A 27,858-nucleotide genomic window follows, 5' to 3' on the forward strand; every position below is an offset into this window, starting at 1 on the left:
AGCAGTAAGGTAAGGCGACGCGCTCCAGAGGTAGACGCAGGATGTGTGTGGGGCGCGTAAGAGTGGAGCAGGTGAATGACCCAAATGAAGGAAGGCAGCAAGTGTTGATGATGAAGGTGGTTGTTTATTTGATGAAGACACACAGGAACAAAGGGGGAACAGTAGCAACGGATAACAACTCGGGGGAACAACACAGACCATCTAACAACAAACAAAGGAATGACAATGACTTAAATACTCATAGACAGGGGAGACAACGAGACACAGATGAAACATATTAGGGCGGGACCAATAATCCAGCAGGAGGGAAACTTGACAGGACATGGGATAAGCCAAAACAAGACTTACCAAAATAAAACAGGAAACACAGGGAAACATACAAGGACAAAGACACAGCAACATACAAATACATCAATACAAATAATATAACAATCATTTAGAGCACAGATAAGTTTACACATTCCTAAAGAGACATGTCAGCTCAGGTAAACTAAAGTCACTATTAGCATTGATAGCGTCTCGGGCTAAATACACAGACAACATTTTACAGAAGAACAAATGAGAAGATGTCAAAGTACCGCCCATAATGTTTGATTGACAGCTGATCTCCGTGCAGGGAAGAAATACAACAACAATCAGTTCTCACAAACATAAATTAAGACAAATTAAGAATTAAAACATACAGTTTAACCCACTTTCCCTTAAATGACTTCTTAAATATATTTTTTGGCAATGTTCATGTGTTATAGAAAGTGTGGACAGAGAGAGATAAAATGCGGTAAAGAGGGAGATGACATGCAGAGAATGAACCAGGCAGGATTCGGACCCAGGTCTACTGCGACAAGGACTGAGCCTCTGGGGGAGGGGGGGGGGGGGGGGGGGGGTCTAACCACTACACCACAAACTACCCCCCTTAAATGACTTGTGTCTATTTGAGTTTACAGAACTCAGCAGTGGCTCCAAAATTATAAAGATTGACTCCAGCATAGAGCGGCTGAGTGAATGTGGTCTGGACTCTGCGGAGAAGAGTCATGGTTTTAGAGACGCTGTAGAAGGACAGAACACCTGCACTGTGATCCAGGTACACTCCTATTCTGGAGGACCGAGGACCTGAGACGGGAGTTTGGACAATGTTGAACCGAAATGTAAATCTGTTCAGAGAACAACCCAAGGCCCAGGATTTATCATTTCGCCCAAATTCAGATTCATCTGACCTCCCTGCTCTGCTGATGCGCTTGTATGCGACTGCTACCTCAACTATTCCCCCTCCCCACTCCACCTCCAAGTAACAACGTCCAGTCAGACTCTCTGTACTCAGGACCTGCCACCAGTCAGTGAATCTGTCTGGATGAGTAGAATAAGACTGTAGTTGATTCATCACTGTAGCCTTTCTGTTCCCCTCAGATAATAACAGCCGTTTGTGTGCTGTGTTTGGATCCAAAGTGATGGCACGTGAATATATTAAGAAGTCGGCTCTGGTCTTTGGCTCTGGCTGTGGTTGTGACAGTAAAACATTCTCGTCAGTCTCCTGGAGCTTCTTGGAGGGCTCCACCAGCTTGTGTTTCTTTAATTGAGCCACGTTGTAATGACACTGGAGCTTCACATCTTTCTCTCTGTCCTGGATTCTCCCCTGGATGTTCTGTCGACTCACCTCGAGCTCTTTCTGCCTCTCAGTCCGTTCTGCTGCAGCTGACACTGTGTCGTGGCCTTTGTGTTGATCCAGAGAGCAGAGATAACAGATAGACTGCTGATCAGTGCGGCAGAAAATCTTCATCACCTCATCGTGACTGGAGCAGATGTTCTCCTGGAGCTTCTTGGAGGGCTCCACCAGCTTGTGTTTCTTTAATTGAGCCACGTCGGAATGAAGCTGGAGGTGTTTCTCACAGTAAGAGACCAGACACACCAGACAGGACTTGAGGGCTTTCAGTTTTCTCCCAGTGCAGACGTCACAGGCCACATCTTCAGGTCCAGCATAGCAGTGATCGGCAGGAGCAGCTTGGAGTCCAGTCTTCTTCAGCTCCTCCACTAAATCTGCTAACATGGTGTTTTTCACCAACTCAGGCCTCGGATCAAAGACCTTCCTACACTGAGGGCAGCTGTAGATTTTCCTCTCATCCTCGTTATCCCAGTAGGTTTTGATACAGTCCATGCAGTAGTTGTGTCCACAGCTAAGAGCCACCGGATCCTTCAGTAGATCCAGACAGATTGAACAAGAGAATGTTTCCCTGTCCAGCTGAACTGCTTGCTGCGCCATTTCAACTCCTTAGTGTCAAGAAGTTTATAATGTCTCTGAGCAAAAACAATCTCTGTGCTTCACACTAAAATAAATCCCTACTCCTTCAGTTTCTGCCAACTGACTGCAGTGAATGAGGATCATCAGTTTATGGATATGACTCAATGTTGTTAACGTCCATCCTCATACCTGTAGGGGTGTGGAGGGGAGGGAACAGAACAGTAGCTTGATAGGGTGCAGCTCTCTGCGGTTTAGAACAGGAGGGAGAGGCAACAGGTTTTCAGGCTTTGCTGCATTCCATAAAGATTTGTTTTTCATGAGAGACAGGGTGTGTTATCTGACGGCTACAACTTGCAGTAGGAAGGTTTCAGCAAAGTTGCAGCAAAGGCTAAATAAGAGCCGTGTAAAGCTAGTACATGACTGGACAGTGTGTGGCCACTGTGCTGTATTGTTGCAAAACTGCTAATCTAATCTAAATGTTAGTCTAATATTCTGTACTGTTCCTGGTAATCATTGTTATTAAAGTGCACTGAAACAACAGACAGCATGACATGTTTAAGGTATGTTTGAGTGTTGGATACAGCCAGTGTTAAAATCCATAATGCTTATAACACCTTGTTTTAGTCATGAGAAACGCCAACTGCCTGTAGACGGGGCGCCTTTGACACATCCTCAGAATCAGAATCCTTTTATTGTCATTTTATAGTGTACAACAAAATTATAGAAACTCACTGATGAACCCGGGGTCATTGGGTGTTTCGGGGCTTAGATCATCAGACGCCCTCAACTAGGGGACCAGTCCCAAGCGGCGAGATACACCATCGATCACCACTCTTGATCCACAACCACCTCAACCCCTATCTCGACAGATTCACTAATGTCCATGGTTGCTTTCCTCTCCTTCAACTGTCTAATACCGAGGAGTGTGCTCGGTGTAGGGACTGGCCTGGAAATCCCCGGCAGCCCACCTCAATAGGCCCACAGCGGACCTTCCACCCATTTCAGATTTGGATGCTGTTGGTGTGATCTTGGATGTGGTAAACTGCAAATTCATTGCCCTTCTTGTAATAAATAAAGTTGTCTAATCTAATCTAATTTTCTCTACAGGTTTCCACTAGCTCTAGGTATTTGGCCTCTTTGTGTACTTGGGCCTCATTTATTCATTTATTTATTCATTTACAAAGCCTTGACCGGGAAGCTTCCTCGTTATTTAACAGAAATGCTGCACATTTCAGATGGGCTTCATCAGACCCGCTCCACTGACATGCTTATGCTTTATGTCCCACAAGCCCGGTCTGAGCTGGGAAAGACAGCTTTTAGCTTCACTCCTGGAACAACTTACAGCAAAAAATTAAACTAAATACATTCATATCCTTTAACCAATTTAAACAAACTATCTTAAATCTGCCAAAACTCTACCTGTAACTGTTTTAATTAGGCTATATTGTACTTTATTCCTTTTAATTGCTGCCACTCTTCACCACTTTGTAAATGTTTCAATAGTTTTTTTCCTTGTCTTCACTTGTGTATTTGATGTATTTGCATTGAATATTTTGTATGTATTGTTGTTTTGAATTTGTTTTGAACTCGACGTCATTGAAAATGAGGGTCACCCCTCAATTGGTCTCTCGAGGATAAATAAAAGTTAAATGAAAAAAAAAATGAAAAAAATGTGGTCTTCCCAGGGAACGGTAGTCTCCAACAGCACAACTTGATTTGAGACATCAGATGTAAACACCATATTGGGCCTGAGTGTTGTCCTTGCAATGTGCCTTGGAAAATTAAGCTGCCTCTCTAGGTCCACTTTCAGCTGGCGGTCAGGAGCTGAGGCTAGCAGCCCAGTATCCTTCGGATCCTTCAGTAGATCCAGACAGATCGAACAAGAGAAAGTTTCTCGGTCTAGCTGAGGTCCTTTAATTTTTTTTTTCATAACATGAGTTATGCAGTGAATGGGGCCTGTCAGCTCCCACACCTTGGTTACACCCATCTTTAAAACTGTAAATATAAAAGGGGAGGGAACAAGAATATATGTACAGTGGAGCGGGCTTTGTTTTAGAGCAGTACTAGAGGGAGGGTTTATCAAGCTTTACTTCATTCCAGAAAGAGGAGCGGCTTTATGAGAGAGATACTGTGTGTGTTTAACAGTTGTTTACTCTAGAGATCATTTGATACTACATCAGATCATGCCTCGTACCTTTGGTGAATGTGGAGAAGTTTATAAAATCCTAGTTAAAGTTACTGGGGGATACACATTATTTTAGACTTTATCTTCAGTGTGACACGAATGTCACTGTTCCTGCTGACGTCAAGTTGATCAGAAGAATAGTAGAGGTAGTTCATTATGGGAACCAATGAGGGCGCCAGAGGCCAAACAGTTCAGTTGTTGACCTGCAGCAAGGCATGTAAAAACTTCACTGAGCACAACACCAGTAACGAGAGATTTAAATAGATGTGACTGTGAACTCAGGCTGCATCCATATCTCTGTGAAGACGTAACAACCAAACTACAGGCAATAAATACTTGATAATAAACTGTTCTAAACGCAACAAAGAAACCCCACATTGACTCAAAGGTCACTTGAGTTTAAATGCTTCATGTGATTTTTAGTTTTAACAGTTTGTCTGTGAGGTGCTGAGATAAGAGCAGACGCATACTAATACAGATATGTAGCCTCAGGGTCCTGTGTCAGGGTGTGGGTAATAGTGGAGCAGGTGAATGACCCAAATGAAGGAAGGCAGCAAGTGTTGATGATGAAGGTGGTTGTTTATTGAATGAGGACACACAGGAACAATAAAAAGACATTAGAGCGTGACCAATAATCCAACAGGAGGGAAACTTGACAGGACGTGGGATCAGACAAGATAAGACGTACATTCATGCAGAGATTCTGCCATATCAGTTAAACTAAAGTCATCCTGAGCATTGAAAACCTCTAGTGGCTAAACACACACAGGAAACATTTGACAGAAAAACAAATGAGAAAAAAATCTATGATGTTTAAGGTCTTATATAAAGTCATAATGTTTGATTGACAGTTGATCTCAGAAATACAACAACAATAATTTCTCAGAAACAAGCATGAAGACAAAACAAGAATTAAAACAGAGAGTTTAACCCACTTTCCCTTAAATCACTTCTTAAAGATTTTTTTTTTGGCATTTTCCCTCCGTTATTTACAGTGCGGAGAGACACAGATGAAATGGGGCAGAGAGGGGAATGACATGCAGAGAACGACCCGGGCTGGATTCTGCTGCGAAGAGGACTGAGCCTCTATGGGGGTGGGGGGGGGGGGACTCTAACCACTACACAACAAACTACCCCCCTTAAATGACTTGTGTCTATTTAATTTTACAGAACTCAGCATTGTCCCCAACAGAATAGGGATTGACTCCAGCATAGAGCGGCTGAGTGAATGTGGTCTGGACTCTGTGGAGGAGAGTCATGGTTTTAGAGACGCTGTAGAAGGACAGAACACCTGCACTGTGATCCAGGTACACTCCTATTCTGGAGGACTGAGGACCTGAGACGGGAGTTTCAACATTGTCGAACCAAAATTTAAAACTCTTTTGAGAACAAACTAACGACCAGGATTTATCGTTTTGTCCAAATCTGGATTCATTCGTCTCCCCTGCTCTGCTGATATTCTTGTATGCGACCGCTACCTCAACTACTTCCCCTCTCCACTCCACCTCCAAGTAGCGACGTCCAGTCAGACTCTCTGTACTCAGGACCTGCCACCATTTAGTGAATCTGTCTGGATGTCTAGAATAAGACTGATGTTGGTCCAATCTTGTAGCTTTTCTGTTCCCCTCAGATAATAACAGCCGTTTGTTTGCTGTGTTTGGATCCAGTGTGATGTCACATGAATATCTTAAAAAGTCGGCTCTGGTCTTGGGCTCTGGCTGTGACAGTAAAACATCCACGTCAGTCTTTATCAGTGAGATGTTTGTCCATGTCTCTGTCAGGACGTCCTGTAGTTTATCTCTGGCTTCTGACACAGCCGCTGTCACGTCCTCAAAGTATCTCAGAGGACGGATGTGGATGCTGGATGTAGATTCACTGAGTGCTGACAGTGAGGGGTAGTCGTGTAGAAACTGGTTGTTATCCTCTGTGTGTGAGAGGGTCTTCAGCTCAGCGTCTTTCCTCTTCAGCTCAGCGATCTCCTGCTCCAGCTTCTCCTGAAGATCTCTGACTCGACTCACTTCAGTTTCCTGCTTTGCTCTGACCTGCTGCTTCACATCAGAGCTTCTTTTCTGGATGAGACGGATCAGCTCGGTGAAGGTCTTCTCACTGTGCTCCACTGCTTTATCAGCAGAGCCATTGATAGCCTCCACCTCCTGTTGGAGCAGCTTCACATCTTTCTCTCTGTCCTGGATTCTCCCCTGGATGTTCTGTCGATTCACCTCGAGCTCTTTCTGCTTCTCAGTCCATTCTGCTGCAGCTGACACTGTGTCGTGGCCTTTGTGTTCATCCAGAGAGCAGAGATAACAGATAGACTGGTGATCAGTGCGGCAGAAAATCTTCATCACCTCATCGTGACTGGAGCAGATGTTCTCCTGGAGCTTCTTGGAGGGCTCCACCAGCTTGTGTTTCTTTAATTGAGCCACATCGTAATGAGGCTGGAGGTGTTTCTCACAGTAAGAGACCAGACACACCAGACAGGACTTGAGGGCTTTCAGTTTTCTCCCAGTGCAGACGTCACAGGCCACATCTTCAGGTCCAGCATAGCAGTGATCAGCAGGAGCAGCTTGGAGTCCAGTCTTCTTCAGCTCCTCCACTAAAACTGCCAACATGGTGTTTTTCACCAGGGCAGGCCTCGGCGTAAAGGCCTTCCTACACTGAGGGCAGCTGTAGGAATTCTTTTCATCCCAGAAGCCTGTGATACAGTCCATGCAGTAGCTGTGTCCACAGGGAATAGTCACCGGATCCTTCAGTAGATCCAGACAGATCGAACAAGAGAAAGTTTCCCGGTCTAGCTGAGGTCCTTTCTGCGCCATTTCACCTCGCTGTGTCAGCGAGTGTGTGGGTTTTTTTTCACTAGAACTGAAACTAGTTTAAGGGAGGGAATAAGGAAATATGTACAGAGTGCAGCGGCCTGTTTTTCAGAGCAGGGACAAGAGGGAGGGTTTATCAAGCTCTGCTTCATTCCAGGAAGAGGAGCGGCTGTATGAGAGAGATACTGTGTGTTTAACATTTGTTTACTAGAGATCATTTGGAAATACATCAGATCATGCCTCGTACCTTTGGTGAATGTGGAGAAGTGTCTACATTCCTAGTTAAAGTTACTGGGGGAAACACATTATTTTAGACTTTATCTTCAGTGTGCAACAAATGTCACTGTGCCTGCTGACAGCAACTTGATCAGGAGAATAGTAGAGGTAGTTCATTATGGGAACCAATGAGGGCGCCAGAGGCCACACAGTTCAGTTGTTGACCTGCAGCAAGGCATGTAAAAACTTCACTGAGCACAACACCAGTAAAGAGAGATTAAAATATATGTGACTGTGAACTCAGGCTACTTCCATATCTCTGTGAAGACGCAACAACCAAACTACAGGCAATAAATACTTGATAATAAACTGTTCTTAACACAAAAAAAAGAAACCCCACATTGACTCAAAGGTCACTTGAGTTTAAATACTTCATGTGATTTTTAGTTTTAACAGTTTGTCTGTGAGGTGCTGAGATAAGAGCGGACGCATACTAATACAGATATGTAGCCTCAGGGTCCTGTGTCAGGGTGTGGGCAATAGTGGAGCACGTGAATGACCCAAATGAAGGAAGGCAGCAGGAGGTGTTGATGATGAAGATGGTTGTTTATTTGATGAAGACACACAGGAACAGAGGGGGAACAGTAGCAACGGATAACAACTCGGGGGAACAACACAGACCATCTGACAACAAACAAAGGAAATAACTTAAATACTCAAAGACAGGGGAGACAACGAGACACAGATGAAACATATTAGGGCGGGACCAATAATCCAACAGGAGGGAAACTTGACAGGACATGGGATCAGACAAGACCAGACTTACCAAAATAAAACAGGAAACACAGGGAAACATACAAAGACAAAGACACAGCAACATACAAATACATCAATACAAATAATATAACAATCATTTAGAGCACAGATAAGTTTACACATTCCTAAAGAGACATGTCAGCTCAGGTAAACTAAAGTCACTATTAGCATTGATAGCGTCTCGGGCTAAATACACAGACAACATTTTACAGAAGAACAAATGAGAAGATGTCAAAGCAACACCCATAATGTTTGATTGACAGCTGATCTCCGTGCAGGGAAGAAATACAGCAACAATCAGTTCTCTCAAACAAAAATTAAGACAAAATAAGAATTAAAACATACAGTTTAACCCACTTTCCCTTAAATTACTTCTTAAAGATATTTTTTGGCAATGTTCATGGGTTATAGAAAGTGTGGACAGACAGATAAAATGCGGTACACAGGGGGATGACATGCAGAGAATGAACAGGGCTGGATTCAAACTCAGGTCTACTGCAACGAGGACTGAGCCTAGAGGGTGAGGGGGGGCTCTAACCACTACACCACAAACTACCCCCCTTAAATGACTTGTGTCTATTTGAGTTTACAGAACTCAGCTTTGTCCCCAATATAAATAAGATTAACTCCAGCATAGAGCGGCTGAGTGAATGTGGTCTGGACTCTGTGGAGGAGAGTCATGGTCATGGTTTCAGAGACGCTGTAGAAGGACAGAACACCTGCACTGTGATCCAGGTACACTCCTATTCTGGAGGACCAACGACCTGAGAGGGGGGTTTCAACTTTGTTGAACCAAAATGAAAAACTGTTTTGAGAACAACTTAATGACCAGGATTGATCATTTTGTCCATATCCAGATTCATTTGACCTCTCTGCTCTGTTGATATTCTTGTATGCGACTGCTACAGAAACTCCTCTCCCTCTCCACTCCACCTCCAAGTAACAACGTCCAGTTAAACTCTCTGCACTCAGGACCTGAGCCCAGTAAATGAATCTGTCTGGATGGCTAGAATAAGACTGTTGTTGGTCCAATCTTGTAGTCTTTCTGTTCCCCTCAGATAATAACAGTCGTTTGTTTGCTGTGTTTGGATCCAGTGTGATGTCACATGAATATCTTAAGAAGTCGGCTCTGGTCTTGGGCTCTGGTTGTAGCACTGGAGACAGTGAAACATCCACATTGTCAGTCACTGTCAGTGAGATGTTTGTCCATGTCTCTCTCAGGACGTCCTGTAGTATATCTCTGGCTTTTGACACAGCCGCTGTCACGTCCTCAAAGTATCTCAGAGGACGGATGTGTATGCTAGATGTAGATTCACTGAGTGTTGACAGTGAGGGGTAGTCGTGTAGAAACTGGTGGTGATCCTCTGTGTGTGAGAGGGTCTTCAGCTCAGCGTCTTTCCTCTTCAGCTCAGCGATCTCCTGCTCCAGCTTCTCCTGAAGATCTTTGACTCGACTCACTTCAGTTTTCTGTTGAGATCTGACCTGCTGCTTCACATCAGAGCTTCTTTTCTTGATGAGACGAATCAGCTCGGCGAAGGTCTTCTCACTGTGCTTCACTGCTTTATCAGCAGAGCCATTGATAGCCTTCACCTCCTGTTGAAGAACCTTCACATCTTTCTCTCGGTCCTGGATTCTCCCCTGGATGTTCTGTCGACTCACCTCGAGCTCTTTCTGCTTCTCAGTCCGTTCTGCTGCAGCTGACACTGTGTCGTGGCCTTTGTGTTCATCCATTAAACACAGATAACAGATAGACTGTTGATCAGTGCGGCAGAAAATCTTCATCACCTCATCGTGACTGGAGCAGATGTTCTCCTGGAGCTTCTTGGAGGGCTCCACCAGCTTGTGTTTCTTTAATTGAGCCACGTTGTAATGACGCTGGAGGTGCATCTCACAATAAGAGACCAGACACACCAGACAGGACTTGAGGGCTTTCAGTTTTCTCCCAGTGCAGACGTCACAGGCCACATCTTCAGGTCCAGCATAGCAGAGATCAGCAGGAGCAGCTTGGAGTCCAGTCTTCTTCAGCTCCTCCACTAAATCTGCTAACATGGTGCTTTTCACCAGGGCAGGCCTCGGCGTAAAGGCCTTCCTACACTGAGGGCAGCTGTAGGAATTCTTTTCATCCCAGAAGCCTGTGATACAGTCCATGCAGTAGCTGTGTCCACAGGGAATAGTCACCGGATCCTTCAGTAGATCCAGACAGATCGAACAAGAGAAATTTTCCCGGTCTAGCTGAACTCCTTTCTGCGCCATTTCACCTCTCTGTGTCAGCGAGTGTCTGAGTTTTTTTTCACTTGAAACAAAACTTAGTTTGAGCTCCGATCTGAACAACAAGTGTGTGTGCAGTGAATGGGGACTGCACTTCCCCACACGTTGGCTACACCAATCCCCATAACTGTAGATCTAAAGGGGAGGGAACAAGAATATATACTGACAGAGTGGAGCGGGCTGTTTTTCAGAGCAGGGAGAAGAGGGAGAGTTTATCAAGCTCTGCTTCATTCCTGGAGGAGGAGCGGCTTCATGAGAGAGATAATGTGTGTTTAACACATTGTTTACTCTAAAAATCATTTCTCATTTAAAGCCACTGGTCTCTGCAGCTTTTAGGAGGAACACTCTTCTTGGAATCTGTCATTCTCTTCACAAAAACTACAATTTGAGTTTGCAATGTTTTAAAAATGAATCTCTATAAAATGTTAGAATAGTCACATATAACAACACATACTGTATCACAGAAAGTTTGTGGTCTAAAGCTCAGAGTGGTTCTCACAAAATTAGTTGTACAGGTACACACACACACACACACACACACACACACACACACACAGCCTGAAGAGCAGTGAGCACGGGTGAACTTGACCCACATTTCATTGTTTGCTCAGTGGCTGTTGTGTCTCTGATAACACACATTTGTCACAAAATATATGAATGTATATTCAGCAATACTTAATGTTCCAAATGGAGAATGATGATTTATAAACAAAATACACAAATACAAATGTAATCCTTTTATAAATGTTATTGTGCCGAGTGGTTGGACTGTATTCTTCTCTGGAGTTGCCCAAGGTGTGAAGAGCCAGGCTGGAGTGGGGATACTCCGATAGACGAGAGGCTCACCACCCTAAGCTATGTTGTGTGTGTAGGGGGGGGGGGCACTCTGACTGTTGTCTGTGGGAATGCACAGAACCGAGGCTCAGGGTATTCCAAGTCCTGCATTGAGTTCCGGTAGGGTACTCCATAGATCTGCTGGGAGACTTCAACGCGCACATAGGCAATGATAGTGACACCCGGAAAGGCGTGATTGGGAGGACCGGCCTCCTTGATCTAAACCCGAGTGTTTCTTTGTTACTAGACTTGGGCGCTGGTCATGGTTTGGTCAGGAAGAATAGTAGAGGTAGTTCATTATGGGAACCAATGAGGGCGCCAGAGGCCAAATAGTTCAGTTGTTGACCTGCAGCAAGGCATGTAAAAACTTCACTGAGCACAACACCAGTAAAGAGAGATTAGAATATATGTAACTGTGAAGTCAGGCTGCATCCGGACCTCTGTGAAGACGCAACAACCAAACTACAGGCAATAAATACTTGATAATAAACTGTTCTAAACACAACAAAGAAACCGCACATTGACTGAAAGGTCACTTGAGTTTAAATGCTTCATGTGATTTTTAGTTTTAACAGTTTGTCTGTGAGGTGCTGAGATAAGAGCAGACGCATGCTAATACAGATATGTAGCCTCAGGGTCCTGTGTCAGGGTGTGGGAAATATACAGATGCAAACAGACAAGGTTTAGTAAAAAAAAACACCTAAATGTTTTGATGCTTTTCAAGAGATGTGAATGTTCGTATAATTAGTAGAATATTTATGCACTGAAATGTTGCTCAGGATGTTATTCAGATAGTGCTGTTCTATACTGCAATGAATGGCAGCCCAGTTTATGAATTCATTCAAACTTTATTTATACTCAAGAGATCATTTCAAATTAAGACTTATTACATGAGAAGAATATGAATAGTGGGACATTCATGTACAAGATTACATTTCTAGGATTTGTGTCAATACATAGCCCTGCTCTCTAATTCTGCTCTGATACACTTTATTGGCATCACATACACAGATATATGTGTGATGACTTTCATTGTCATAAAGCATTCCCTAGCCCCTTACGTAACCATTACCATCAAAGCGAATTGCCTTACCCTAACCCCAACCGTTGCACTACACAACATGATTCATACCTGAACCATAACACCTATAGTGATAACCCTGAAACAGCGCTTTGAAGGCCCGTCCCAAAGTGAGAACCAGCCAAAATTTCCTTACTTCTAAAACTTAAACGTTAAACATTCATGCCAAGATTATGCCATATCAGTTAAACTAAAGTCATCCAGAGCATTGATAACCTCTAGTGGCTAAACACACACAGGAAACATTTGACAGAAAAACAAATGACTAGAAATCTATGATGTTTAACGTCTTATATAAAATCATAATGTTTGATTGACAGCTGATCTCAGAAATACAACAACAATAATTTCACAGAAACAAACACAAAGACAAAACAAGAATTGAAACACAGAGTTTAACCCACTTTCCCTTAAGTCACTTCTTAAAGATTTTTTTTTTGGCATTTTCCCTCCGTTATTTACAGTGCGGAGAGACGCAGATGAAATGGGGCAGAGAGGGGAATGACATGCAGAGAACGACCCGGGCTGGATTCTAATCCGGGTCTGCTGTGAAGAGGACTGAGCCTCTATCTGAGCCTCTATGGGGGTGGGGTGGGGGGGACTCTACACTACAATCGCGCCCCCCCCTGGACCTGTCTATTTGAGTTTAAAGAACTCAGTATTGTCCCCATAATCATATTCCAGCAAAGATCATCAGAGGAAATATGACCCTTTCAGAAAATATTGGACAGTTCCTCGTAACTACTTTCAAGACTTGTGTCTATTTGAGTTTACAGAACTCAGCAGTGTCTCCAAAAGTAGAAAGACTTACTCCAGCATAGAGCGGCTGAGTGAATGTGGTCTGGACTCTGTGTAGGAGAGTCATGGTCATGGTTTCAGAGACGCTGTAGAAGGACAGAACACCTGCACTGTGATCCAGGTACACTCCTATTCTGGAGGACTGAGGACCTGAGAGGGGAGTTTGAACATTGTTGAACCAAAATTTAAAACTGTTTTGAGAACAATCTAACGACCAGGATTCATAATTGTGTCCAAATCTAGATTCATCCGAGAGCCATGCTCTGCTGATACTCTTGTATGCGACTGCTACATCAACTCCTATCCCTCCCCACTCCACCTCCAAGTAACAACGTCCAGTCAGACTCTCTGTACTCAGGACCTGACACCATCCAGTGAATCTGTCCGGATGACTAGAATAAGACTGATATTGTTCCATTACTGTAGCCTTTCTGTTCCCCTCAGATAATAACAGACATGTGGTTGCTGTGTTTGGATCCAGTGTGATGTCATGTGAATATCTTAAGAAGTCGGCTCTGGTCTTGGGCTCTGGCTGTGGTTGTGGCAGTGAAACATCAGTCTTTATCAGTGAGATGTGTGTCCATGTCTCTGTCAGGACGTCCTGTAGTTTATCTCTGGCTTCTGACACAGCTGCTGTCACGTCCTCAAAGTATCTCAGAGGACGGATGTCGATGCTGGATGTAGATCCACTGAGTGTTGACAGTGCGGGGTAGTCGTGTAGAAACTGGTTGTGATCCTCTGTGTGTGAGAGGGTCTTCAGCTCAGCGTCTTTCCTCTTCAGCTCAGCGATCTCCTGCTCCAGCTTCTCCTGAAGATCTTTGACTCGACTCACTTCAGTTTCCTGCTTTGCTCTGAGCTCCTGCTTCACATCAGAGCTTCTTTTCTGGATGAGACGGATCAGCTCGGTGAAGGTCTTCTCACTGTGCTCCACTGCTTTATCAGCAGAGCCATTGATAGCCTTCACCTCCTGTTGAAGCAGCTTCACATCTTTCTCTCCGTTCTGGATTCTCCCCTGGATGTTCTGTCGACTCACCTCGAGGTCTTTCTGCCTCTCAGTCCGTTCTGCTGCAGCTGACACTGTGTCGTGGCCTTTGTGTTCGTCCACAGAGCAGAGATAACAGATAGACTGCTGATCAGTGCGGCAGAAAATCTTCATCACCTCATCGTGACTGGAGCAGACGTTCTCCTGGAGCTTCTTGGAGGGCTCCACCAGCTTGTGTTTCTTTAATTGAGCCACGTCGTAATGAAGCTGGAGGTGTTTCTCACAGTATGAAATCAGGCAGAACATACAGGACTTGAGGGCTTTCAGTTTTCTCCCAGTGCAGACGTCACAGGCCACATCTTCAGGTCCAGCATAGCAGAGATCAGCAGGAGCAGCTTGGAGTCCAGTCTTCTTCAGCTCCTCCACTAAAACTGCCAACATGGTGCTTTTCACTAACACAGGCCTCGGATCGAAGTCCTGTCTACACTGAGGGCAGCTGTAGATTTTCTTTTGATCCTTTTGATCCCAGAAGCCTGTGATACAGTCCATGCAGTAGCTGTGTCCACAGGGAATAGTCACCGGATCCTTCAGTAGATCCAGACAAATAGGACAGCAAATTATGTCTCGGTCGAGCTGAGGTCCTTTCTGCGCCATTTCACCTCTCTGTGTCAGCGAGTGTCTGAGTTTACTTTCACTAGAACCAAAACTAGTCTGAGCTCTGATCTGAACAACAAGTGTGTGTGCAGTGAATGGGGCCTGTCAGCTCCCACACCTTGGTTATACCCATCTATAAAACTGTAGATATCAAGGGGAGGGAACAAGAATATATGTACAGAGTGGAGCGGGCTGTATATCAAAGCAGGAACAAGAAGGAGGGTTTGTTGAACTTTGCTTCATTCCAGGAAGAGGAGCGGCTTTAGGAGAGAGATACCGTGTGTTTAACACTTGTTTATCCTAGAGATCATTTGGAAATACATCAGATCATGCCTCATACCTTTGGTGAATGTGGAGAAGTTTCAACATTCCTAGTTAAAGTTACTGGGGGATACAAATTATTTTAGACTGTATCTTCAGTGTGACACAAATGTCACTGTGCCTGCTGACGTCAAGTTGATCAGGAGAATAGTAGAGGTAGTTCATTATGGGAACCAATGAGGCGCCAGAGGCCAAACAGTTCAGTTGTTGACCTGCAGCAAGGCATGTAAAAACTTCACTGAGCACAACACCAGTAACGAGAGATTATAATAGATGTGACTTTGAACTCAGGCTGCATCCATATCTCTGTGAAGACGCAACAACCAAACTACAGGCAATAAATACTTGATAATAAACTGTTCTAAACACACAAAAGAAACCCCACATTGACTCTCAAAGGTCACTTGAGTTTAAAGGCTTCATGTGATATTTAGTGTTAACAATTTGGCTGTGAGGTGCTGAGATAAGAGCAGACGCATACTAATACAGATATGTAGCCTCATGGTCCTGTGTCAGGGTGTGGGAAATATACAGATGCAAACAGACAAGGTTTAGTAAAAAAAACACCTAAATGTGTTGATGCTTTTCAAGAGATGTGAATGTTCGTATAATTAGTAGAATATTGCCAAATTTGCATATTTAAGCACTGAAATGTTGCTCAGGATGTTATTCAGATAGTGCTGTTCTATACTGTAGTTCAATGAATGGCAGCCCAGTTTATGATACATTCAACCTTTATTTATACTCTAGAGATCATTTCAAATTAAGACTTATTACATGAGAAGAATATGAATAGTGGGACATTCATGTACAAGATTACATTTCTAGGATTTGTGTCAATACATAGCCCTGCTCTCTAATTCTGCTCTGATACAATTTATTGGCATCACATACACAGATATATTTGTGATGACTTTCCTTGTCATAAAGCATTCCGTAGCCCCTTACGTAACCATTACCATCAAAACTAATAGCCTTACCCTAACCCCAACCGTTGCACTACCCAACATGATTCATACCTGAACCATAACACCTACTGTATAGAGTTAACCCTTAAACAGCCCTTTAAAGGCCTGTCCCAAACTGAGACCTGGCCAAAATGTCCTCACTTCTAAAACTTAAACGTTAAACATTCATGCAGAGATTATGCCATATCAGTTAAACTAAATTCATCCTGAGCATTGATAACCTCTAGTGGCTAAACACACACAGGAAACATTTGACAGAAAAACAAACGAGAAGAAATCTATGATGTTTAACTTCATATATAAAGTCATAATGTTTGATTGACAGCTGATCTCAGAAATACAACAACAATAATTTCTCAGATACAAACAAAGACAAAACAAGAATTAAAACACAGAGTTTAACCCACTTTCCCTTAAATAACTTCTTAAAGATTTTTTTTTGGCATTTTCCCTCCGTTATTTACAGTGCGGAGAGACACAGATGAAATGGGGCAGAGAGGGGAATGACATGCAGAGAACGACCCGGGCTGGATTCTAACCCGGGTCTGCTGTGAAGAGGACTGAGCCTCTATGGGGAGGGGGCGCCTCTAACCACTACACAACAAACTACCCCCCTTAAATGACTTCTGTCTATTTGAGTTTACAGAACTCTGCATTATCCCCATAATGATAAAGATTGACTCCAGCATAGAGTGGCTGAGTGAATGTGGTCTGGACTCTGTGGAGGAGAGTCATGGTTTCAGAGACGCTGTAGAAGGACAGAACACCTGCACTGTGATCCAGGTACACTCCTATTCTGGAGGACTGAGGACCTGAGACGGGAGTTTGGACATTTTTTAACCAAAATTTAAAACTGTTTTGAGAACAATCTAACGACCAGGAATTATCGTTTCGTCCAAATCTACATTCATTCGTCCTCCCTGCTCTGCTGATATTCTTGTATGAGACCGCTACATCAACTTCTAACCCTCCCCACTCCACCTCCCAGTAACGACGTCCAGTCAGACTCTCTGTACCCAGGACCTGACACCATCCAGTGAATCTGTCTGGATGGCTAGAATAAGACTGTTGTTGTTGCATTCCTGTAGCCTTTCTGTTCCCCTCAGATAATAACAGAAGATTATGTGCTGTGTTTGGATCCAGTTTGATGTCACGTGAATATCTTAAGAAGTCGGCTCTGGTCTTTGGCTCTGGCTGTGGTTCAGACAGTAAAACATCCGCGTCAGTCACTGTCAGTGAGATGTTTGTCCATGTCTCTCTCAGGACGTCCTGTAGTTTCTCTCTGGCTTCTGACACAGCCGCTGTCACGTCCTCAAAGTATCTCAGAGGACGGATGTCGATGCTGGATGTAGATTCAGTGAGTGTTGACAGTGCGGGGTAGTCGTGTAGAAACTGGTTGTGATCCTCTGTGTGTGAGAGGGTCTTCAGCTCAGCGTCTTTCCTCTTAAGCTCAGTGATCTCCTGCTCCAGCTTCTCCTGAAGATCTTTGACTCGACTCACTTCAGTTTCCTGCTTTGCTCTGACCTGCTGCTTCACATCAGAGCTTCTTTTCTGGATGAGACGGATCAGCTCGGTGAAGGTCTTCTCACTGTGCTCCACTACTTTATCAGCAGAGCCATTGATAGCCTTCACCTCCTGTTGGAGCAGCTTCACATCTTTCTCTCTGTCCTGGATTCTCCCCTGGATGTTCTGTCGACTCACCTCAAGATCTTTCTGCTTCTCAGTCCGTTCTGCTGCAGCTGACACTGTGTCGTGGCCTTTGTGTTCATCCATTACACAAAGATAACAGATAGACTGCTGATCAGTGCGGCAGAAAATCTTCATCACCTCGTCGTGACTGGAGCAGATGTTCTCCTGGAGCTTCTTGGAGGGCTCCACCAGCTTGTGTTTCTTTAATGGAGCCACGTCGTAATGACGCTGGAGGTGTTTCTCACAGTAAGAGGCCAGACACACCAGACAGGACTTCAGGGCTTTCAGTTTTCTCCCAGTGCAGACGTCACAGGCCACATCTTCAGGTCCAGCATAGCAGAGATCAGCAGGAGCAGCTTGGAGTCCAGTCTTCTTTAGCTCCTTCACTAAAACTGCTAACATGGTGTTTTTCACTAACACAGGCCTCGGATCGAAGTCCTGCCTACACTGAGGGCAGCTGTAGGTTTTCTTTTGATCCTTTTCATCCCAGAAGCCTGTGATACAGTCCATGCAGTAGCTGTGTCCACAGGGAATAGTCACCGGATCCTTCAGTAGATCCAGACAAATAGAACAGCAAATTATGTCTCGGTCGAGCTGAGGTCCTTTCTGCGCCATTTCACCCTCTCTGTGTCAGCGAGTGTCTGAGTTTACTTTCACTAGAACCGAAACTAGTTTGAGCTCTGATCTGAACAACAAGTGTGTGTGTGCAGTGAATGGGGCCTGCACTTCACCACACGTTGGCTACACCCATAGATCTAAAGGGGAGGGAACAAGGAAATGTGTACAGAGTGCAGCGGGCTGTTTTTCAGAGCACGGACTAGAGGGAGAGTTTATCGAGCTCTGCTTCATTCCAGGAAGAGGAGCGGCTTTATGAGAGAGACACTGTGTGTTTAACACATTGTTTACTCTAAAAATCATTTTTCATTTAAAGCCACTGGTCTCTGCCGCTTTTAGGAGGAACACTCTTCTTAGAATCCGTCATTCTCTTCACAAAATTTACAATTTGAGTTTGCAATGTTTTAAAAATGTATCTCTATAAAATGTTAGAATAGTCACATATAACAACACATACTGTATCACAGAAAGATTTCAGTATTTCTGGTCATGTTCGTGGTCTAAAGCTCAAAGTGGTTCTCACAAAATTAGTTGTACAGGTACACACACACACACACACACACACACACACACACACACACACACACACACACACACACACACACACACACACACACACACACAGCCTGAAGAGCAGTGAGCACGGGTGAACTTGACCCACATTTCATTGTTTGCTTAGTGGCTGTTGTGTCTCTGAAAACACACATTGGTCACAAAATATATTAATGTATATTCATCAATACTTAATGTCCCAAATGGAAAAAGATGATTTATAAACAAAATACACAAATACAAATGTAATCCTTTTTAAATCTTATTGTGCAAGGTGTGAAGAGCCAGACTGGAGTGGGGATACTCCGATAGACGAGAGGGTCACCACCCTACGCTATGTTGTGTGTGTGTGGGGGGTGGGGGAGGGACTCTGACTGTTGTCTGAGGGAATGCACAGAACCGAGGCTCAGGGTATTCCAAGTCCTGCATTGAGTTCCGGTAGGTTACTCCATAGATCTGCTGGGGGACTTCAACGCGCACATAGGCAGTGATAGAGACACCCGGAGATTGGGAGGACCGGCCTCCCTGATCTAAACCCGAGTGTTTCTTTGTTACTAGACTTGGGCGCTGGTCATGGTTTGTTCAGGAAGAATAGTCAAGTCAAGTCAAGTCAAATTTATTTATAAAGCACATTTACAAACAGCGGGTACTGCCCCAAAGTGCTGTACAGGTTAAATAATAATAAAATAATCCACATTTATTACAAATAAGAAACCAAAAGAAAACACATAAGAAAATACTCAGCTCAGCTGGTTCCGAAGGCCAGTGCAAAGAAATGTGTCTTCAGCAGACATTTAAAATTTTCCAAAGAAGTGGCATATCTGATATGTAAAGGAAGAGAATTCCACAACTTGGGTCCAGCTACAGCGAAGGCTCTGTCTCCCCTGCTCTTCAGCTTAGACCTGGGACAGTCTAGAATACATTGGTCAGAGGACCTCAGTGCCCTGACAGGACTGTGCAGAGAGATCATCTCTGACAGATAAGTTGGCGCTAGACCATTTAGACATTTAAAAACAAACAAGAGGATTTTAAAATCTATTCTAAAAACAACAGGCAGCCAATGAAGAGATGCCAGGACAGGAGTGATGTGTTCATATCGAGATGCTCCTGAGAGCAAGCGTGCAGCTGCACTCTGAACCATCTGGAGGCGCTGAATTGAGGACTGGCTCAAACCGAAATAAAGTGAATTACAGTAGTCCAAGCGACTAATTACAAGAGCAAGGACTACTGTCTGGAATTGGTCAGAGGGCAAGTAACGCTTCACCTTCCCAAGAAGCCTAAGATGAAAAAAGCCAACTCTAACCACTGCGCTTAGCTGCTTTTCCAGCTTAAAAGAGCTGTCAATAAAAACACCAAGGGTTTTTCCACAGGACTGAGAACGAGACGCTAGTGGACCAAGGGCACTACTGCAGAGACCGGGCTTGCCAAAAACAATAATCTCTGTTTTGTCTTCGTTCAAATTTAGAAAATTAAAAGACATCCAGTCCTTCACTTCCTGAAGACATTGATGTAACTTGTTTGGTGAATTGACACTAAGGGGAAGATAAATTTGCACATCGTCTGCGAAACAATGGAACTGAATGCCATATTTTTTAAATATGGAACCCAAAGGCAGCAAGTACAACGCAAAAAGAATTGGTCCTAAAATTGAGCCCTGTGGCACACCGCAAGATAGGGGGGCAGAATAGTAGAGGTAGTTCATTATGGGAACCAATGAGGGCGCCAGAGGCCAAACAGTTCAGTTGTTGACCTGCAGCAAGGCATGTAAAAACTTCACTGAGCACAACACCAGTAAAGAGAGATTGAAATATATGTGACTGTGAACTCAGGCTGCATCCATATCTTTCTGAAGACGCAACAACCAAAACTACAGGCAACAAATACTTGATAATAAACTGTTATAAACACAAAAAAGAAACCCCACATTGACTCAAAGGTCACTTGAGTTTAAATGCTTCATGTGATTTTTAGTTTTAACAGTTGTGCTGTGAGTTTTTGAAATAAGAGCAGACGCATACTTATACAGATACTGTATGTAGCCTCAGGGTCCTGTGTCAGGGTGTGGGAAATATACAGATGCAGACAGACAAGGTTTAGTAAAAAAAACACCTAAATGTTTTGATGCTTTTCAAGAGATGTGATAGTTCGTATAATTAGTAGAATATTGCCAAATTTGCATATTTATGCACTGAAATGTTGCTGAGGATGTTATTTAGATAGTGCTGTACTATAATGTAGTTCAATGAATGGCAGCCCAGTTTATGATACATTCAACCTTTATTTATACTCAAGATATCATTTCAAATTAAGACTTATTACATGAGAAGAATATGAATAGTGGGACATTCATGTACAAGATTACATTTCTAGGATTTGTGTCAATACATAGCCCTGCTCTCTAAATCTGCTCTGATACACTTTATTGGCATCACATACACAGATATATTTGTGATGACTTTCCTTGTCATAAAGCATTCCCTAGCCCCTTACGTAACCATTACCATCAAAACAAATTGCCTTACCCTAACCCCAACCCTTGCACTACCCAACATGATTCATACCTGAACCATAACACCTATAGTGATAACCCTGAAACAGCGCTTTGAAGGCCCGTCCCAAAGTGAGAACCAGCCAAAATTTCCTTACTTCTAAAACTTAAACGTTAAACATTCATGCCAAGATTATGCCATATCAGTTACACTAAAGTCATCCAGAGCATTGATAACCTCTAGTGGCTAAACACACACAGGAAACATTTGACAGAAAAACAAATGACTAGAAATCTATGATGTTTAACGTCTTATATAAAATCATAATGTTTGATTGACAGCTGATCTCAGAAATACAACAACAATAATTTCACAGAAACAAACACAAAGACAAAACAAGAATTGAAACACAGAGTTTAACCCACTTTCCCTTAAGTCACTTCTTAAAGATTTTTTTTTTGGCATTTTCCCTCCGTTATTTACAGTGCGGAGAGACGCAGATGAAATGGGGCAGAGAGGGGAATGACATGCAGAGAACGACCCGGGCTGGATTCTAATCCGGGTCTGCTGTGAAGAGGACTGAGCCTCTATCTGAGCCTCTATGGGGGTGGGGTGGGGGGGACTCTACACTACAATCGCGCCCCCCCCTGGACCTGTCTATTTGAGTTTAAAGAACTCAGTATTGTCCCCATAATCATATTCCAGCAAAGATCATCAGAGGAAATATGACCCTTTCAGAAAATATTGGACAGTTCCTCGTAACTACTTTCAAGACTTGTGTCTATTTGAGTTTACAGAACTCAGCAGTGTCTCCAAAAGTAGAAAGACTTACTCCAGCATAGAGCGGCTGAGTGAATGTGGTCTGGACTCTGTGTAGGAGAGTCATGGTCATGGTTTCAGAGACGCTGTAGAAGGACAGAACACCTGCACTGTGATCCAGGTACACTCCTATTCTGGAGGACTGAGGACCTGAGAGGGGAGTTTGAACATTGTTGAACCAAAATTTAAAACTGTTTTGAGAACAATCTAACGACCAGGATTCATAATTGTGTCCAAATCTAGATTCATCCGAGAGCCATGCTCTGCTGATACTCTTGTATGCGACTGCTACATCAACTCCTATCCCTCCCCACTCCACCTCCAAGTAACAACGTCCAGTCAGACTCTCTGTACTCAGGACCTGACACCATCCAGTGAATCTGTCCGGATGACTAGAATAAGACTGATCTTGTTCCATTACTGTAGCCTTTCTGTTCCCCTCAGATAATAACAGACATGTGGTTGCTGTGTTTGGATCCAGTGTGATGTCATGTGAATATCTTAAGAAGTCGGCTCTGGTCTTGGGCTCTGGCTGTGGTTGTGGCAGTGAAACATCAGTCTTTATCAGTGAGATGTTTGTCCATGTCTCTGTCAGGACGTCCTGTAGTTTATCTCTGGCTTCTGACACAGCTGCTGTCACGTCCTCAAAGTATCTCAGAGGACGGATGTCGATGCTGGATGTAGATCCACTGAGTGTTGACAGTGCGGGGTAGTCGTGTAGAAACTGGTTGTGATCCTCTGTGTGTGAGAGGGTCTTCAGCTCAGCGTCTTTCCTCTTCAGCTCAGCGATCTCCTGCTCCAGCTTCTCCTGAAGATCTTTGACTCGACTCACTTCAGTTTCCTGCTTTGCTCTGAGCTCCTGCTTCACATCAGACCTTCTTTTCTGGATGAGACGGATCAGCTCGGTGAAGGTCTTCTCACTGTGCTCCACTGCTTTATCAGCAGAGCCATTGATAGCCTTCACCTCCTGTTGAAGCAGCTTCACATCTTTCTCTCCGTTCTGGATTCTCCCCTGGATGTTCTGTCGACTCACCTCGAGCTCTTTCTGCTTCTCAGTCCGTTCTGCTGCAGCTGACACTGTGTCGTGGCCTTTGTGTTCATCCAGAGAGCAGAGATAACAGATAGACTGCTGATCAGTGCGACAGAAAATCTTCATCACCTCATCGTGACTGGAGCAGATGTTCTCCTGGAGCTTCTTGGAGGGCTCCACCAGCTTGTGTTTCTTTAATTGAGCCACGTCGTAATGAAGCTGGAGGTGTTTCTCACAGTAAGAGACCAGACACACCAGACAGGACTTGAGGGCTTTCAGTTTTCTCCCAGTGCAGATGTCACAGGCCACATCTTCAGGTCCAGCATAGCAGTGATCAGCAGGAGCAGCTTGGAGTCCTGTCTTCTTTAGCTCCTCCACTAAAGCTGCTAACATGGTGTTTTTCACCAACTCAGGCCTCGGATCAAAGTCCTGCCTACACTGAGGGCAGCTGTAGATTTTCTTTTGATCCTTTTGATCCCAGAAGCCGTTGATACAGTCCATGCAGTAGCTGTGTCCACAGGGAATAGTCACCGGATCCTTCAGTAGATCCAGACAAATAGAACAAGAGAAAGTTTCCCTGTCGAGCTGAGGTCCTTTCTGCGCCATTTCAACTCTCTGTGTCAGTGACTGTCTGAGTTTACTTTCACTAGAACAGAAACTAACTTGAGCTCTGATCTGAACAACAGGTGTGTGTGCAGTGAATGGGGACTGCACTTGGTTACACCCATCCCCATGACGGTAGATCTAAAGGGGAGGGAACGAGGAAATATGTACAGAGTGCAGCAGGCTGTTTTTCAGAGCAGGAACAAGAGGGAGAGTTTATCAAGCTCTGCTTCATTCCAGGAAGAGGAGCGGCTTTATGAGAGAGATACTGTGTGTTTAACACATTGTTTACTCTAAAAATCATTTCTCATTTAAAGCCACTGGTCTCTGCAGCTTTTAGGAGGAACACTCTTCTTGGAATCTGTCATTCTCTTCACAAAAACTACAATTTGAGTTTGCAATGTTTTAAAAATGAATCTCTATAAAATGTTAGAATAGTCACATACAACAACACATACTGTATCACAGAAAGATTTCAGTATTTCTGGTCATGTTCGTGGTCTAAAGCTCAAAGTGGTTCTCATAAAATTAGTTGTACAGGTACACACACACACACACACACACACACACACACACAAACACACACACACAGCCTGAAGAGCAGTGAGCACAGGTGAACTTGACCCACATTTCATTGTTTGCTCAGTGGCTGTTGTGTCTCTGAAAACACACATTGGTCACAAAATATATTAATGTATATTCAGCAATACTTAATGTTCCAAATGGAAAAAGATGATTTATAAACAAAATACACAAATACAAATGTAATCCTTTTTAAATCTTATTGTGCAAGGTGTGAAGAGCCAGACTGGAGTGGGGATACTCCGATAGACGAGAGGGTCACCACCCTACGCTATGTTGTGTGTGTGGGGGGGGGACTCTGACTGTTGTCTGTGGGAATGCACAGAACCGAGGCTCAGGGTATTCCAAGTCCTGCATTGAGTTCCGGTAGGGTACTCCATAGATCTGCTGGGAGACTTCAACGCGCACATAGGCAATGATAGAGACACCCGGAGAGGCGTGATTGGGAGGACCGGCCTCCTTGATCTAAACCCGAGTGTTTCTTTGTTACTAGACTTGGGCGCTGGTCATGGTTTGTTCAGGAAGAATAGTAGAGGTAGTTCATTATGGGAACCAATGAGGGCGCCAGAGGCCAAACAGTTCAGTTGTTGACCTGCAGCAGGGCATGTAAAAACTTCACTGAGCACAACACCAGTAAAGACAGACTAAAATATATGTAACTGTGAACTCAGGCTGCATCCATATCTCTGTGAAGACGCAACAACCAAACTACAGGCAATAAATACTTGATAATAAACTGTTCTAAACACACAAAAGAAACCCCACATTGACTCTCAAAGGTCACTTGAGTTTAAATGCTATATGTGATTTTTAGTTTTAACAGTTTGGCTGTGAGGTGCTGAGATAAGAGCAGACGCATACTGATACAGATATGAAGCCTCAGGGTCCTGTGTCAGGGTGTGGGAAATATACAGATGCAAACAGACAAGGTTTAGTAAAAAAAAACACATAAATGTTTTGATGCTTTTCAAGAGATGTGAATGTTCGTATAATTAGTAGAATATTGCCAAATTTGCACATTTATGCACTGAAATGTTGCTGGGATGTTATTCAGATAGTGCTGTTCTATACTGTAGTTCAATGAATGGCAGCCCGGTTTATGAATTCATTCAACCTTTATTTATAGTCAAGAGATCATTTCAAATTAAGACTTATTACATGAGAAGAATATGAATAGTGGGACATTCATGTACAAGATTACATTTCTAGGATTTGTGTCAATACATAGCCCTGCTCTCTAATTCTGCTCTGATACAATTTATTGGCATCACATACACAGATATATTTGTGATGACTTTCATTGTCATAAAGCATTCCGTAGCCCCTTACGTAACCATTACCATCAAAACGAATTGCCTTACCATAACCCCAACCGTTGCACTACCCAACATGATTCATACCTGAACCATAACACCTACAGTGTTGACCCTCAAACAGCCCTTTAAAGGCCTGTCCCAAACTGAGACCTGGCCAAAATGTCCTCACTTCTAAAACTTAAACGTTAAACATTCATGCAGAGATTATGCCATACTAGTTAAACTAAAGTCATCCAGAGCATTGATAACCTCTAGTGGCTAAACACACACAGGAAACATTTGACAGAAAAACAAATGTGAAGAAATCTGTGATGTTTAACGTCATATATGTCATAATATTTGATTGACAGCTGATCTCAGAAATACAACAATAATAATTTTTCAGAAACAAACATGAAGACAAAACAAGAATTAAAAACACAAAGTTAAACCAACTATCCCTTAAATCAATTCTTAAGATATTTTTTGGGCATTTTTCCTCCATTATTATTACAGTGCGGAGAGACAGGAGAGACAGATGAAATGGGGTAAAGAGGGAGATGACATAAAGAGAATGAACCGGGCTGGATTCGAACGAAGGTCTACTGTTATGACGACTGAGCCTCTATTGGGGGGGGGGGGGGGGCTCTAAACACTACACCACAAACTACCGCCCTTAAATGACTTCTGTCTGCTTGAGTTTACAGAACTCAGCTTCGTCCCCATTATGAACAAGATTGACTCCAGCATAGAGCGGCTGAGTGAATGTGGTCTGGACTCTGTGGAGGAGAGTCATGGTTTCAGAGACGCTGTAGAAGGACAGAATACCTGCACTGTGATCCAGGTACACTCCTATTCTGGAGGAACGAGGGCCTGAGACGGGAATTGGGCCATTGTGGAACCAAAATTCATAAGTGTAATCTAAATCTAACGCCCAGGATGTATCATTTCGCCCAAATCTAAATACTGCCTCCCCTGCTCTGTTGATATTCTTGTATGAGACTGCTACAGAAACTTTTCTCCCACTCCTCTCCACCTCCCAGTAATGACGTCCAGTCAGACTCTCTGTACTCAGGACCTGCCGCCATCTAGTGAATCTGTCTGGATGAGTAGAACAAGCCTGTGGATATCCTATTCCTCCAGCCTTTCTGTTCCCCTCAGATAATAACACACATCTGTGTGCTGTGTTTGGATCCAGTGTGATGTCTTGTGAATATCTTAAGAAGTCGGCTCTGGTCTCGGGCTCTGGTTGTGACAGTAAAACATCCTGTAGTTTATCTCTGGCTTCTGACACAGCTGCTGTCACGTCCTCAAAGTATCTCAGAGGACGGATGTGGATGCTGGATGTAGATTCACTGAGTGCTGACATTGTGGGGTAGTCGTGTAGAAACTGGTTGTGATTCTCTGTGTGTGAGAGGGTCTTCAGCTCAGCGTCTTTCCTCTTCAGCTCAGCGATCTCCTGCTCCAGCTTCTCCTGAAGATCTTTGACTCGACTCTCTTCAGTTTCCTGCTTTGCTCTGACCTGCTGCTTCACATCAGAGCTTCTTTTCTGGATGAGACGGATCAGCTCGGTGAAGGTCTTCTCACTGTGCTCCACAGCTTTATCAGCAGAGCCATTGATAGCCTTCACCTCCTGTTGAAGCAGCTTCACATCTTTCTCTCTATCCTGGATTCTCCCCTGGATGTTCTGTCGACTCACCTCGAGCTCTTTCTGCTTCTTCCGATCCTCCACTAAAACTGCTAAAATGGTGTTTTTCTCCAGGGCAGGCCTCGGTGAGAAGGCCTTCGCACACTGAGGGCAGCTGTAGGAGTTCTTTTCCTCCCAGAAGCCGTTGATACAGTCCATGCAGAAGCTGTGTCCACAGGGAATAGTCACTGGATCCTTCAGTAGATCCTGACACATCGAACAGCAAAGGATGTCCCGATCTAGCTGAGGTTCTTGCGCCATTTCAACTCTCTGTGTCTGTGAGTGTCTGAGTTTCTTTTCACTAGAACCAAGACTAGTTTGTGTGTGCAGT

The 27,858-nt window shown here is 43.8% G+C and overlaps 4 protein-coding genes across 4 annotated transcripts; all 4 read right to left on the reverse strand.

The window, feature by feature from the left end:
- Positions 1-128: 128 nt before the first annotated feature.
- LOC307256989 (uncharacterized protein) lies at positions 129-14,877 on the reverse strand (the record flags this gene model as incomplete). Its single annotated transcript, XM_080036104.1, has 5 exons — positions 129-2,262; positions 2,423-2,477; positions 4,206-4,228; positions 5,587-7,283; positions 13,205-14,877. 5 exons carry the CDS (start codon positions 14,875-14,877, stop codon positions 929-931), a joined length of 4,782 nt encoding a protein of 1,593 aa, XP_079892230.1. The 3' UTR covers positions 129-928.
- Positions 8,154-10,516, reverse strand: LOC307262187 (tripartite motif-containing protein 16-like). Its single transcript, XM_080042972.1, has one exon. It carries the CDS (start codon positions 10,511-10,513, stop codon positions 8,837-8,839), a length of 1,677 nt encoding a protein of 558 aa, XP_079899098.1. The 5' UTR covers positions 10,514-10,516; the 3' UTR covers positions 8,154-8,836.
- A 1,124-nt stretch (positions 14,878-16,001) lies between the features above and the next one.
- On the reverse strand, positions 16,002-24,017 carry LOC307257000 (uncharacterized protein). The gene is given in 3 exon segments (XM_080036114.1): positions 16,002-18,476; positions 18,478-18,575; positions 22,295-24,017. Coding segments are annotated over 3 exon segments (3,450 nt in total). The 5' UTR covers positions 23,967-24,017; the 3' UTR covers positions 16,002-16,796.
- Positions 24,018-26,516: 2,499 nt separating this feature from the next.
- Positions 26,517-27,788, reverse strand: LOC307257012 (tripartite motif-containing protein 16-like protein; the record flags this gene model as incomplete). Its single annotated transcript, XM_080036126.1, has 1 exon — positions 26,517-27,788. One exon carries the CDS (start codon positions 27,786-27,788, stop codon positions 26,517-26,519), a length of 1,272 nt encoding a protein of 423 aa, XP_079892252.1.
- Positions 27,789-27,858: the final 70 nt, after the last annotated feature.

This window comes from Ammodytes marinus (assembly GCF_949987685.1).
Source record: "Ammodytes marinus genome assembly, chromosome: 2".
Taxonomy (NCBI): domain Eukaryota; kingdom Metazoa; phylum Chordata; class Actinopteri; order Uranoscopiformes; family Ammodytidae; genus Ammodytes; species Ammodytes marinus.

Excerpts from the sequence above, each read along its gene's own strand:
- LOC307262187 (XM_080042972.1), bottom strand. The coding sequence starts at position 10,513 with ATGGCGCAGAAAGGAGTTCAGCTAGACCGGGAAAATTTCTCTTGTTCG.